At 44.1% G+C, this 13,964-nt stretch overlaps 1 protein-coding gene across 1 annotated transcript in view; it reads right to left on the bottom strand.

Moving 5' to 3' along the window:
* Positions 1-6,001: 6,001 nt before the first annotated feature.
* Positions 6,002-13,964, bottom strand: part of MRPS5 (mitochondrial ribosomal protein S5) — a 24,168-nt gene continuing 16,205 nt past the window's right edge. Inside the window, exons 10-11 of the mRNA XM_015562254.1 lie at positions 11,906-12,042; positions 6,002-6,487 (exon numbers count right to left, since the gene is read on the bottom strand). Of these exons, the coding sequence (XP_015417740.1) occupies positions 6,263-6,487; positions 11,906-12,042 (362 nt within the window). The 3' untranslated portion in view covers positions 6,002-6,262. The remainder of the gene's footprint in view (positions 6,488-11,905; positions 12,043-13,964) is intronic.

Here is a 13,964-nt window from a genome sequence, read left to right as displayed (position 1 = left end):
TTTCCTGTCCCAAAACTCTTCTCTCAACGAGAACTCCTGCTGACATGGGCGAACCTAGGTCTCAGTCTTAGGGAGCAGTAAGCAAGCTCTGTTCTCCTTGGGCCCAGATAAATGGTCTCCCAGACAGAGCATTGAGGAAGAACAGAGGTGGCTGCAGCAGCCATCAGGGCCTGCGAGTGGCCAGGTGGTTGGGAGAGGTGTCTGGGGCGGGGATGGATAAAAAGAACCCTTCCTTTCTTGGGCACGACCATGCGCAGATGTGGGTGTGGTGTCCTGACTTGTCTGGCTTGGTTCTCTTGGGGTTTCCATAGCAACACTAGGACCGAGACATCACCCGGAGGGTAGACACCAGAGAGCCTTTCTCCCTCAGTCTTTCTCCTGTTTAACTTTGGGTATTTCTTTTATTGCTATGTCTTCAGTTCACTTGTCTCTTCTGCAGTCTAATCAGCTGACCACATCCAGTATATTTTTCACCTCTAGAAATTTGATTTGCATATTTTTGGTCTTCCATACCTCCTAACATGCTGTTTTTTCCTCTAGTCCTTGCCTACTAACCTTTTCAATGTCCTTGTTTACTAATGCAATGATTGTGTTATTTCTGGTCATTTTCAACTGGCTGGTGTTCCCCTCAATATGGGTTTTATTTTCATGCTTCTTTGCACCTCTGTCATTTCTTATTAGAGGCCAGATACTGTGAACTGTACTTCTTACAAATGTTCTTAAGCTTTTTTCTGGAATACAGTTACTTGCAAACCGTTGTATTCTACTTGAGCCTTGCTTTTAAAGTTTGTAAGTTGGGACCAGAGCTAGGTTTACTGTGGGGCTAATTTTTCCACTCTTAAGTCCAGAGTCCTCCCTCTGCTCTCCCAATGCCACATGAGTTACAAGGTTTTCCACTACGGCTGTTGAAGGCAGGCATTATTTTCAGCTCTAAACACCGTTTCCTCTAATCCTTTTGGGTAGGTCTTCCCTGGCCAGGAGTAATTTCCTCACAAGCACGCACTCTTTCGCCCACAAGTATGTGATGGGTTGATGGGTCCTTCTGCAGACCTCAGTGCTCTTGCTGTGCAAGCTCCCTCCTAAGCAATTCTCCCGTGTGAACTCTAGCCACCTTGACTGCCCCTGGCTCTCCACTCAGGGAGACCCCCCAGGTCTGACAGGAGGATCCTTCCTGGAGCCTTGCACTTTTTCCAGATAATAAGTGGGGATAGTTGTGTTTCCCATCTCCAAGGGGTCATTGTCCTTTGTTGCCTGAAGTCAATGTCTTAATAGTTCTTAGATATGTAAGGAGGGTAATCCAGCAAGACAAAAAACTTCCCTACTCAAGCCAGATAGCATACACAGAATGTGGCCCCCTCCTCATCTGAAGTCACAGGTTGGGCACTTTCACTGCCATCCTGCCCACCAAGGCTTCCTCCCTCTCCCACAGCATCTCTGGGCTACTCCCCCTCAGCCCAGGCAGAGTGGAGGCCTGGAGCAGCCTGAGGAGGGAACCTGGATTTCCCCACTTGATAGCAACAAGGCAGTGCTCCCTCCCAGCCCTGTGCAGCCAAGAGGACACCTGCTACAGGCGATTTAAATAACACCCTGAATTTCATAATCTTCTGAACATGTCCAGGATATAGCCAAAGCCACTTGTCATATCAAGAAAAAGAAATTTTCAACTGGAGTGAGAAAAGACAATCAAACGATGCCAACACTGAGATGACACAGATGCTGAAATTATACAATAAAGATTTTAAAGCAGCCACCATAAAAATATTTCAGAAATCACCCTAGCTGGTGTTGCTCAGTGGATAGAGCATTAGCCTTCGGACTAAAGGGTCCCAGGTTCAATTCCGGTCAAGGGCATATGCCTGGGTTGCAGGCTTGATCCCATATGGGGCATGCAGGAGGCAGCCGGTCAATGATTTTCTCTCATCATTGATATTTCTATCTCTCTCTCCCTTTCCCTTCCTCTCATAAATCAATAAAAATATATTTAAAAATATGTATTTCAGAATTTATAAACATGCTTGAAACAAAAAAAAATACCTCATCAAAGAAATATAAGATTAAAAAAACAAAGAAGTCGAAACCGGTTTGGCTCAGTGGATAGAACGTCGGCCTGCGGACTGAAGGGTCCCAGGTTCGATTCCGGTCAAGGGCATGTACCTGGGTTGCGGGCACATCCCCAATGGGGGATGTGCAGGAGGCAGCTGATCGATGTTTCTCTCTCATCGATGTTTCTAACTCTCTCTATCTCTCTCCCTTCCTCTCTGTGAAAAATCAATAAAATATATTTTTAAAAAAAACCAAAAAAAAACAAAGAAGCAAATGGAAATTTTAGAACTGGAATACATAACAGCCAAAATAAAAATTTTAAATGGATGAGAACAAAAGCAAAATGAAGAGGAATTAATGATTCTGAAGATATAACAACAGTAATTATCCAATTTGAACAACAGAGAGTAAGCAGACTATAAAAAAATGAACAGAGCCTCAGGAATGTGTGGGACACCACAAAAGATCTAACATTTGTGCCAAGAATGTCTCTCACAGAGTATATGAGTGCAATTTAAAAACATTCAAAGATGCCCTAGTCAGTTTGGCTCAGCGGATAGAGCATCAGCCTGCAGACTAAAGGGTCCCAGGTTCGATTCCAGTCAAGGGCACATGCCTGGGTTGTGGGCTCAATCCCCAGTAGGGGGCGTGCAGGAGGCAGTCAATCAATGATTCTCATCATTGATGTTTCTCTCTTTCTCTCCCTCTCCCTTACTCTCTCTGATATCAATAAAAAATAGCCTTTCTGAAGTCAATTAAGTTTTTTTTTAAAGAAAAAAGAAAAAATATCCAAAGAAATAAGAAAATAATATATCCCACAAAATGGGAGAAAACTTTTGCAAGTTATGTAACTAATAGAGAGCTCATATGTAAAATCTATCAAAAACTATTACATTTGCTCTGGCCAGAGTGTTTCTGTTGATTGAGCAACTTCCCATGCACCAAGAGGTCGCTGGTCTGATTCCCGTTTGGGGCACATGCCTGGGCTGCAGGCTCCATCCCTAGTAGGGGGAGTGCAGGAGGCAGCCAATTGATGGTTTTCTCTCATTGACGTTTCTCTCTCCTTGTCTCTCTAAAATCAATAAAAACATTTTAAAAAAAGAACCACTATATTCGATAAAAACACAAATAACTCTATTTTTAAAATGAACAAAGGACCTGATTACACTTTTCTTCAAGGAACATAAAAATGGCCAATAAGCACATGAAAAGATGCTCAATATCATTAGCCATGAGGGATGCAAATCAAAACCACAAGATACCACTTCACAGCCACTAGAACAGCTATCACCAAGACAAAACTTATGTTGATAAGGATGTGAGGAAAACCTCACACATGGCTGGTGGGAATGTAAAATGGTGCAGCCACTGGGGAAAACAGTCTGGCAGTTGACTTTGGTCCCTGACAGAGTTCCTAAGTCATTTGTAATTTCCTGGGTGACAGGGGTGTCTTTTGTTGAGGTACTCTGGGTGGGCTCCTGGATGAAGGCTGGTTACCAGAAAGACCAAGTCATGATTAGAAGCTTTGAGCTCTGGCTGGGTAGCTCAGTTGGTTAGAGCATCATCCCGATAGGCCAACGTTGTGGGTTCGATCCTGGTCAGCGCACATACAAGAAACGGCCAATGAAAGCATAAAAAAGTAAAACAGCCCTAACTGGTTTGGCTCAGTGGATAGAGCATCAGTCTGTGGACTCAAGGGTCCCAGGTTCCAATCTGGTCAAGGGCATGTACCTTGGTTGTGGGCACATCCCCAATAGGGAGTGTGCAGGAGGCAGCTGATCAATGTTTCTCTCTCATCAAAGTTTCTAACTCTATCCCTCTCCCTTCCTCTCTATAAAAAAAAAATCAATAAAATATATTTTTAAAAAAAGTAAAACAACAAATAGATGTTTCTCTCTAAAAACAAAAGGCAGCTTCAAATTTCCTAGCACCCCAAGCCCCCATCTTCCAGAGGGGAGAGGGGCTAGAAATAGGGTTAATGATTGATCATTCGTGCCTATGTGAGAAAGCCTCCAAATGTATGGGGGCTGGAGAGCTTCCTTCCGGTTGGTGAACTTGGGGAGGTGTGGGGAGAGTGGCGCTTTGAGCAGGTACGGAAGCTCCACACCCTTCCCTCATGCCTCTCCCTGAGCACATCTTCCCTCTGGATGCTCATCTGTATCTCATCGCTTCCTTTTATAATCAAGTGGTAAAGGTAAGTAAACTGTTCCCCAAGTTCTGTAATGGTTCTAGCAAGTCAATGGATCCCAGTGAGGACATTCGTGGGATCTTTTGACTTACAGCTGGTCAGTTGAAAGCACAGGTGACAACCCACCTTAGTTTTGACATCTGAAATGGAGGGAGGGCAGTCTTGTGTGACTGAGCCCTTACCTGTGGGATCTGATGCTGTCTCCAGGCAGTGTCAGCATTAATTGTAGGACACGCTCTGGTGTTTCAGAGAATTGCTTGCTGGGGGAGAAATCTGCCTCCATCTGGTATCACAAGTGTGTATATCGTAGTAGTGATGGTAAAAGAGAAACACAGAACTGTTTTTTTCCTACTCAAGATGATTAAAGGACTCCTGGAATATCAGGAAGGAAGAAAGAGTAAAACTATGGGTAAATGAGATAGGGTTTTTTCTTCCCCCTTGAGCTTTCTCTATTATGTTTGCTGCTGGAAGCAGAAAGACTAGCACTAATGTGGTTTTCAATGTCCGCAGAGGAAATTTTAAAACCATTAGAAATGGGGAAGGTGAAGAGATTTAAAGGGAGGTAAGGTCTATGTGTCACTTGGCCACATCAGTAGACTGGTGATAAGCAATGTATGCATAATGCAACACCTAGGACAACCACTGAAATATCCATTCAAAGAGGCTTAATAAAATTTCTAGAGTCAAAAAGAACAAGGCTTGCCCACTTCCCTCTACTTCCCAGTGGTGTGACTACAGTCAAGTAACTACCACTTAATTACACATTGTTTCTGATTGGGTCAGACTATCTGCCTAATTCATTTATGGTTATAGTTTACATGAATTTTAAAACTAGAAGCCCGATGCACAAAGATTCATGCAAGAAAAGGCCTTCCTTTCCCTGGCTGCCAGCACACGGAGGGCTCGTTCTGGCAGCCTGTGCAGCGGCAGCAGAGGCGGGGAGGACTGGAGATGTTGGGTGCGCTAGTGCGGTTCACTTTCCTATTGTGAAAGTGGGATGCAACTGGCCCCCTTCCTTATCCTCTTCCTCCTTCACCCTCTGCCTCCTGACTGCCCGCCCTCCCTCCACGCCCATTGCCCCTCCCCTCTTGATTTGGTGAGATAGGGAGATCTGATCATTTGTGTTACTGTGTAGGTGGCCTCTTTCATCTATTCAAAATAAAGCTGAGCCGCCTGCCACTGCCACCATAGCTGCCACCATCGCCACTTGGCTGGCCCGGGGCTCCCAGGGCATGCTAATTGTGCACTGAGTGAGCTCCCACACACGTCCGTGCCCACTGGACTGCTCCAACACTAGGGTTTTGTTTACCAGAGCAACAGGGCAGAGGTAGGGTATAGGGTGACGGCAGACACTGGAAGGGTTGCCTCTGAGGCAGAGGGCTGGGCCACAGGGAGGCTGCAAGATCAGTTGACAGGTATGGAGCACGGCAGGGAGGCCCTGAGGAGGCACACTGCCCAGAGCCCAGGAGCGGCCAGGGGGCAGAGCCACCACCATCTTGGGGGGTTAATTTGTATACCTCCTCCTGATTGGCTGGGGTGTCACAAAGTGATGGTCAATTTACATATTTCTCTTTTATTAGATAAGATAGTCTTGAACAAGGATATTATGCAAAGTTCCTTTTTCTTTAATTAAATCTTTATAGTTCAGATTATTACAGTTGTTCCTCTTTCCCCCTACCCCATAGCTCCCCTCCACCCGGTTCCCACCCCACCCTCTGCCCCCACCCCACTGCCCTCATCCATAGGTGTACGATTTTTGTCCAGTCTCTTCCTGCACCCCCCACCCCAAGAATAGTCAGTCCACTCCCTTTCTATGCCCCTGATTCTATTATATTCTATCACAGTGACTAATACATACCACATGCTCAATAAGTTAAAACTATAATTATTTATTATTTGTAAATAAAGAACTTGAGGTTGGTCTTTCTCCTTAAAAAAAAAAAAAAAAAAAGCCATGATGTTCCAAGGTGAACGAGCTGAGTCTCCTCCAGGTGCTGACCTGACCAACGGGTGGATGAGGCCCAGGAGAACTCAGGTGGCAGCTCTCTTTAAACCCGACCACACAGAGCGCTTCATTCCCTGGGCGATCTTCACATCCTCCCAGTCCAGTTTGATGTCCGGAACCTCATCTTCCGGCTCTGGATCCTTTCTCACGGCTCCCTGGGGTGAGGCGACCACGATGGGCAGAGGGCCGCACTCCTCCCGGAACTCCACAACATGGAGACTCTTTTTATCAGCCAGCTGTTGGTGGGTTTCCTGGGCAAGACCAAATGGAGAAGAGCAGTTAGGTCTGTGAGGCACATCTGTAATTCAAAGAGCAGGAACTGCCTTCAGCTAGAGGGAAGTGGGCAGTGACAACACTGTACCACTTAGGACTTAAATACCCTTTCAGATGATTCTGGGGTGACCTGTTGTAGGTGGAATAATCCCAGCCACACCTTCCTACCCACAATGCGGACAGAGGTAAGGCATTGTCCTTCCAAACCCTGCCAATCATGTGCCAGGGTGTGCCCAAAATCAATCTGAATATCATCAAGCCCTAGTCTAGCTCCCACAGGACATAAAGGGAAAGAAAATGTGGAGGATCCACATGCAGATATGTAGTCAGCACCAGACTGGGAAACCACAGTAGGAACAGCCTGGTTTTTTCTACTAACCAAATGCAAGAAAAAAGAAGGGAACCTACACATTAAAAATGACTTAAAAGACACAGCAAAAACTTACAATGTATTGACCCATCTGCAACCTGATTCAAACAAATTGCTTAAAAAATTATTTTTAAATGGCCATTTCTTTTTTTTAAATATATTTTTATTGATTTCAGAAAGGAAAGGAGAGGGGAAGGTGGGAACATCAATGACGAGAGAGAATCGTTGATTGGCTGCCTCCTGCATGCCCCTACTGGGGATCGAGCTCACAACCCAGGCATGTGCCCTTTACCAGAAACGAACCTGGGACCCTTCAGTCCCCAGGCTACCGCTCTGAGCCAAACTGGCTAGGGCTAAATGGACATTTCTATGAGCTCTGATGAGGTGTGTGATAATACTAAATTCCCATTAATTCTTTAGGTAATAAAGTAAATAGTGTTGTGGGTACTTTCAAATCCTTATCTTTCAGATACATATTTATAGATAAAATAAAATGATGTGGAGGTGGTACTGGTGGCACGGATGAGAGTGCCAGGGGACTCATGACAGAAGGTAGCCATCAAAGTCTGGAAACAGACAAATAACATCAGTGGATGGTTTACAGATGGTTTCTTAAAATATCTGATACGTTCAATCTCATGTTTCCAGGTTCTGTCTACCTTGTAGTATTCTAATACTACATATGTTTGAAATTAGAAAAGAGATGAGCTGTTTCATAAAAACAAACTAATTTAAATCAGTGTCTGATAATCAATAGCACATTACTTAAATTGGTGGCACTTTTTCTCGTGAGTAGCACATTAAATAATGCAACTTTTTAATAGCTGGTGGTATCTGGGATAGTTACATTAGAAGATTCAAAGTACTAATGTAAAACAAAAACATCATATAAGTAAATAAATATACTTGATCATAAATATGAGCTATCTAAAACCAATCTTGCCGAAACCAGTTTGGCTCAGTGGATAGAGCGTCAGCCTGCGGACTGAAGGGTCCCGGGTTTGATTCCGGTCAAGGGCACGTACCTGGGTTGCGGGCACATCCCCAGTGGGGGGCGTGCAGGAGGCAGCTGATCGATGTTTCTCTCTCATCGATGTTTCTAACTCTCTATCTCTCTCCCTTCCTCTCTGTAAAAAATCAATAAAATACATTTAAAAGATAAAAATTAAAAAAAAAAACAAAAACCAATCTTGCCCTAGCTGGTTTGGCTCAGTGGATAGAGCATCAGCCTGTGAACTGCACTGTTCTGGGACCGATTCCAGTCAAGGGCACATGCCTGGGTTGTAGGCTCGATCCCCAGTAGGGGGTGTGCAGGAGGCAGTCAATCAATGATTCTCTCTCATTATTGATGTTTCTATCTCACTCTTCCTCTCCCTTCCTCTCTGAAATAAAATATATTTAAAAAATAAACAATCTTAGTCACATCAAATAATTAAACCTCTAACAATAAGTTTAAATTCAGAAGTACTTTTGAAGGATGTTTTGGACAGCACACACATACACACACACACAGCTGTTCAAAAAAGATGTTTTCTTTTTTTTATGGACAGTCTGTTTGATGCTTCTATGTCTCTGGTTCTATTTTTGTTCATCAGTTTATGTTGTTCATTATATTCCACAAATGAGATCACGTGACACCTTTCTCTGACTGGCTTATTTCACTTAACATAATGCTTTCCAGTTCCATCCATGCTGTTGCAAATGGTAAGAATTCCTTTTTTTTTTATAGCAGCATAGTATTCCATTGTGTAGATGTACCCAGTTTTTTAATCCACTCATCTGCTGATGGGCACTTAGGCTGTTTCCAAATCTTAGCTATTGTAAATTGTGCTGCTATGAACATAGGGGTGCATATATCCTTTCTGATTGGTGTTTCTGATTTCTTGGGCTATATTCCTAGAAGTGGGATTACTTGGTCAAATGGCTGTTCCATTTTTAATTTTTTGAGGAAACTCCATACTGTTCTCCACAGTGGCTGCACCAGTCTGCATTCCCACCAGCAGTGCACGAGGGTTTCTTTTTCTCCACATCCTCGCCAGCACTTGTCGTTTGTGGATTTGGTGATGATACCCATTCTGACAGGTGGGAGATGGCACCTCTTTGTTGTTTGGATTTGCATCCCTCAGATGATTGACTTTGAGCATGTTTTCATGTCTCTTGGCCTTCTGTATGCCCTCTTTTGAAAAGTGTCTATTTAGGTCCTTTGCCCATTTTTTGATTGGATTGTATATCTTCCTTTTGTTAAGCTGTATGATTTCCCTGTAACTTTTTGAAGTTAACCCCTTATCGGATGTATCATTGGCAAATATGTCCTCCCATGCAATGCTAAGACTTTTATGGTTTCCTGTCTTATGTTTAAGTCCTTTATCCATTTTGAGTCTATTTTTGTGTATGGTGTAAGTCGGTGGTCTAGTTTCATTTTTTTGCATGTATCTGTCCAATTTTCCCAACACCATCTATACTAACAAAGAGCTAATATGCTAATGGTCGATACACCATAACAATAACGATCAGGTCATTAGCATATAAGCTGGGGTGTTGCTCCGGAGATGGAGATGGGGCAGGAGCTGGGAGGAGCCCCGAGGCCGACATGCCAGAGAAAGGAGCACAGCGCAGCAGGCAGGAGGCTTCCATGGTCTCCTCCAGTGCCATGATGGGGCAGAGCCGCCGCGTTGCTCCGGAGATGGGGCAGAAGCAAGGAGGTGCCCAGAAAAGACAGGACCAGCCCTATGCGACTCGAGGGACTGAGGGCAGGGCTTGAAGTGGCCAGAGAAGGCCAGAGAAGGCCAGGGGGGCTGGGCCAGGCATGCTGGAGCTCTGCATGGAGAGGTTCAGGGTTAAGATAGGGCGGCACCCCTAGTTTATTGAAGAGACTGTCTTGACTCCATTGTATGCTCTTGCCTCCTTTTTCAAATATTATTTGAGCACAATGGCTTGGGTCAATTTCTGAGTTCTCCGTTCTGTTCCGTTGGTCTATATGTCTGTTCTTGTGCCACTACCAGGTGGTTTTGAGAAGAGTGGCTTTGTAATACAGCTTGATATCTGGTATTGTGATTCGTCTACCTTTGTTCTTCTTTCTCAAGATTGCTGCAGCTATTCGGGGTCTTTTTTTATTCCAGATAAATTTTTGGAGTTTGTTCTAGGTCTTTGAAATGTGCCGTTAGTATTTTCACGGGGATTGCATTGAATCTATAGATTGCTTTGGGTAGTATGGACATTTTAATGATGTTGATTCTACCAATCCATGAACACGGTATCTTCTTCTATTTATTTATGTCTTCCTCTATCTCTTTTTTCAGCATTCTGTAATTTTCTGAGTACAAGTCTTTTACCTCCTTGGTTAAGTTTATTCCTAGGTATATTCCTTTTAAACAAAGCCCTTTCTTTTCATTAATTTTCCTATTTTGAACAGAGAGAGCTACAATGATTCCACAGATCACTTTGTTCAAAAACAGCCATCAAACTCTCTGTAAGGAAGCCTGTCAAAATCCTCAACAAACGGAGGCCACAGAAAGGAGTCTCTTGAACCCAGCTGTCTTTTCTCTCATGCAGCTCTGCTAAGATCTACCCCTCCTTTCGAGGGATAGTCAGCACTGGCCCAGGGTTCCCAACTGTGTGGTGTCAGCCTGGCCTATTAGGGCTCATGGCTCCTCAGAGGTCAGGCAGCTGCCTGAACAACCTGTGCCGGGGCCATGGACACTGCTTCCCCTAAAGACAGCTCTCATGAGTGGAGCAAGCACTGAGAGGCTCACACCGGTTCCAATGGAAAGGTCTAAATTAGGAAATGGACTTTCTCTTTTTATTTTAATTCTATATTGTTGGAGATTTAGAACAAGCATGTATTCTTTTCATAATAAAACAGAGTCTAATTACTAACTTTAAAAATACTTACTTTTGAAAGTTCAAAACGCCCATGAAGTATTTTTTAAAGGTTCATCTTCATGAACTAACTCTTCAGTTGAATGAACTACCTGATTAGTCAGAATAAAACCCATGTTTCAGGTGGCCCTAGGACAAGGTAGTCTCAACGCACACAACTGAAATGCACACCAGAACTTCTGTTTCAGACCCAAAGCACGGTTACCTGGCAAGAGAGCCCATGGAAGAGGCCCCGGGTGAGGTTGAGCATGTTCACGGACCCCGAGACCTTGGCATACATGTCTTTGATGCCAATGAGACGGCAGATGGTGATGATGGCACGGTGGCAGCGGAGACCGTAGCCTAGGAAAGGGGAGAATCAGAGTCAGTGCCCTGCTGCTTTCACACAGCTCCAGGCTCTGGGTTTAGGAGACTCTGGTTCACAGTCCAGCTCATCACTTCCCAGCTGGGTGACCCTTGACAAGTTACTTAACTTCCCTGATGATCCTTATTTAAATGTTATTTGAACTAAAGAAATAAATATCTTGAGCACATGGGCAGAAAAACGGGGTTGCTATGAAGGTGAACTGAGCTGCCTGGCAGTGCCTCACATCCTGCTAAGAACTAACCATCGGAGAACCGAAGATGGCGGCATAGGTTAACACCAGAGATTGCTGCCTAGAACAACTAAGTCAAATTAAGCTTGATCCAGGGAAAGGACAACGTCCAGAGCCACAGGAGGGCTGGCTGAGTGGAAATTCTACAACCAGGAGTACCTGACCTCCAGCCACCCTAAAGACAGCTCTCATGAGTGGAGCAAGCGCTGAGAGGCTCACACCGGTTCCAATGGAAAGGTCTAAATTAGGAAATGGACTTTCTCTTTTTATTTTAATTCTATATTGTTGGAGATTTAGAACAAGCATGTATTCTTTTCATAATAAAACAGAGTCTAATTACTAACTTTAAAAATACTTACTTTTGAAAGTTCAAAACGCCCATGAAGTATTTTTTAAAGGTTCATCTTCATGAACTAACTCTTCAGTTGAATGAACTACCTGATTAGTCAGAATAAAACCCATGTTTCAGGTGGCCCTAGGACATGGTAGTCTCAACGCACACAACTGAAATGCACACCAGAACTTCTGTTTCAGACCCAAAGCACGGTTACCTGGCAAGAGAGCCCATGGAAGAGGCCCCGGGTGAGGTTGAGCATGTTCACGGACCCCGAGACCTTGGCATACATGTCTTTGATGCCAATGAGACGGCAGATGGTGATGATGGCACGGTGGCAGCGGAGACCGTAGCCTAGGAAAGGGGAGAATCAGAGTCAGTGCCCTGCTGCTTTCACACAGCTCCAGGCTCTGGGTTTAGGAGACTCTGGTTCACAGTCCAGCTCATCACTTCCCAGCTGGGTGACCCTTGACAAGTTACTTAACTTCCCTGATGATCCTTATTTAAATGTTATTTGAACTAAAGAAATAAATATCTTGAGCACATGGGCAGAAAAACGGGGTTGCTATGAAGGTGAACTGAGCTGCCTGGCAGTGCCTCACATCCTGCTAAGAACTAACCATCGAGGGATACATCTGTTGTCACCCCTCGACTGCTTGGCTGCACTGAGCAGAAATGTCCACTTTCTTCTCCTGGAAAGACTCTCTGGCTTTGTAACACTCTCCTCTGATGTTCTCCTGGCCTGTTCTTCTCACCTCCTCGCAGACCTGACCTCCAGCCACGTGCCCTATTAATGTCTACTTACAATACCTGCTCCAGGAAGAGCTTTAAAAACAAACCAAACATATCTCTTCTCCTTTAAAGCCCTTACTTCCCATTATTCTCTGAATTAAAATAAAATAAAATACTCCACCCCATCCCCAAAGCCCTCTATGACCTGACATCTCGCTGACCTCATGCAGACTCCACTCTGCTGGTGCTGGGATTGTCACCTGGGGGATTTTGCACTTGGCATTTCCCTGCCTGTTCTCCACACGGCTACTTCTCACCTTAAATGTCTCACTTAAATACCTCGTCCTCAGGGGTCAATCTTTACCACAAGATTGAAGGTATCACCCTTCCTTCCCAAGGCCAGGATCTCCCTAAACTGGCATCCTGACTGCTGCTTCAGGCCCTCAGCAGAACCTGTCAATCCGATGTTGCCCTCAGGTAGAATGTGGGCTCCATGAGAGCCGGATGTGGTTCACTGCTGTTTTCTAAGAGCCTAGACCAGTACCTAGCAAATGCAGGTGGGAGTGAGTAACAGAAAAGAGCTCCAAGTTTAAATGCTAGCATTCCGATTAGCCAGACGTGAAACTCAGAAACCTCCCACTCACTTTAAGGCACAGCATTTTTCTTCATGACTCAATATATGTGTGTAAAAACTATATTCTTATCTAGAACTGTCCTTGCTATTTGAAAGAGAAAATTAATTGTGGGCTACCTTTGCCAGATCATTTGAGAACTGAGGGCTTTAGAATGTGGCTAAAGACAGGCTAACAATGCAGTGATTTATTCTTCTATGTGGAGTTATATACATACAGAATATATGCCCATGTGTGAAGGTGTATAGATGCACACCCACCTGGAGAGGTACACATGCAAGAAAGTGCAAGACAGATGTTTAGAGGGGCCTCAGAGGCTCACTGGATGAACTGGTCATGATGGGGAGCACTCGAGGGAAGGTGTGTATGCTGCACAGCACCTGGACCACACAAGATGCTCCACCAATGAATGGTAGCCACTATTTTGCAGAGCCTATCAACAATGTTAAGTGAGGGCTGACTGTATGTACTTTGATTGTGAAAACTTCAAATGTAAAAAAACATTTGTTTAATACAAGCTAAATTCATGTGTGTGTGGTACAGGAAATGCTTTGTAGTGCTGTGTGAGGAAGCAGATACTGTCCTGCAGTCAAGGCAGAAGTGCCTATGTTTAAAGCTTAGGAACATGGCATTCTCGATCTCCCCAGGAGATGCACATGTACATTCACAAAGATACACAAGCATCTTTTTTACTTTCCTTAATACAGTTTTCCTACTTGGCACTCTTTTGGTTATTAATATCCTCCCACAGAAATAGTGATGCACATGCTTTAGGAAAAACTATCTATAATGTATCATACTGCTTTAGCAGAATATTTAACCCCAATGCACAGGTAATAGGTTAAACTATATAGAAACCTGAAAAATATAGAAGACAGAAAATAAAAAATGCTAACCTCTATAATTAAATTA

The sequence above is a fragment of the Myotis davidii genome, unplaced genomic scaffold (assembly GCF_000327345.1).
Source record: "Myotis davidii unplaced genomic scaffold, ASM32734v1 scaffold758, whole genome shotgun sequence".
Classification (NCBI taxonomy): Eukaryota; Metazoa; Chordata; class Mammalia; order Chiroptera; family Vespertilionidae; genus Myotis; species Myotis davidii.
Note: the sequence above shows the minus strand (reverse complement) of the source record. Positions and strands in the feature narration are given on the sequence as shown.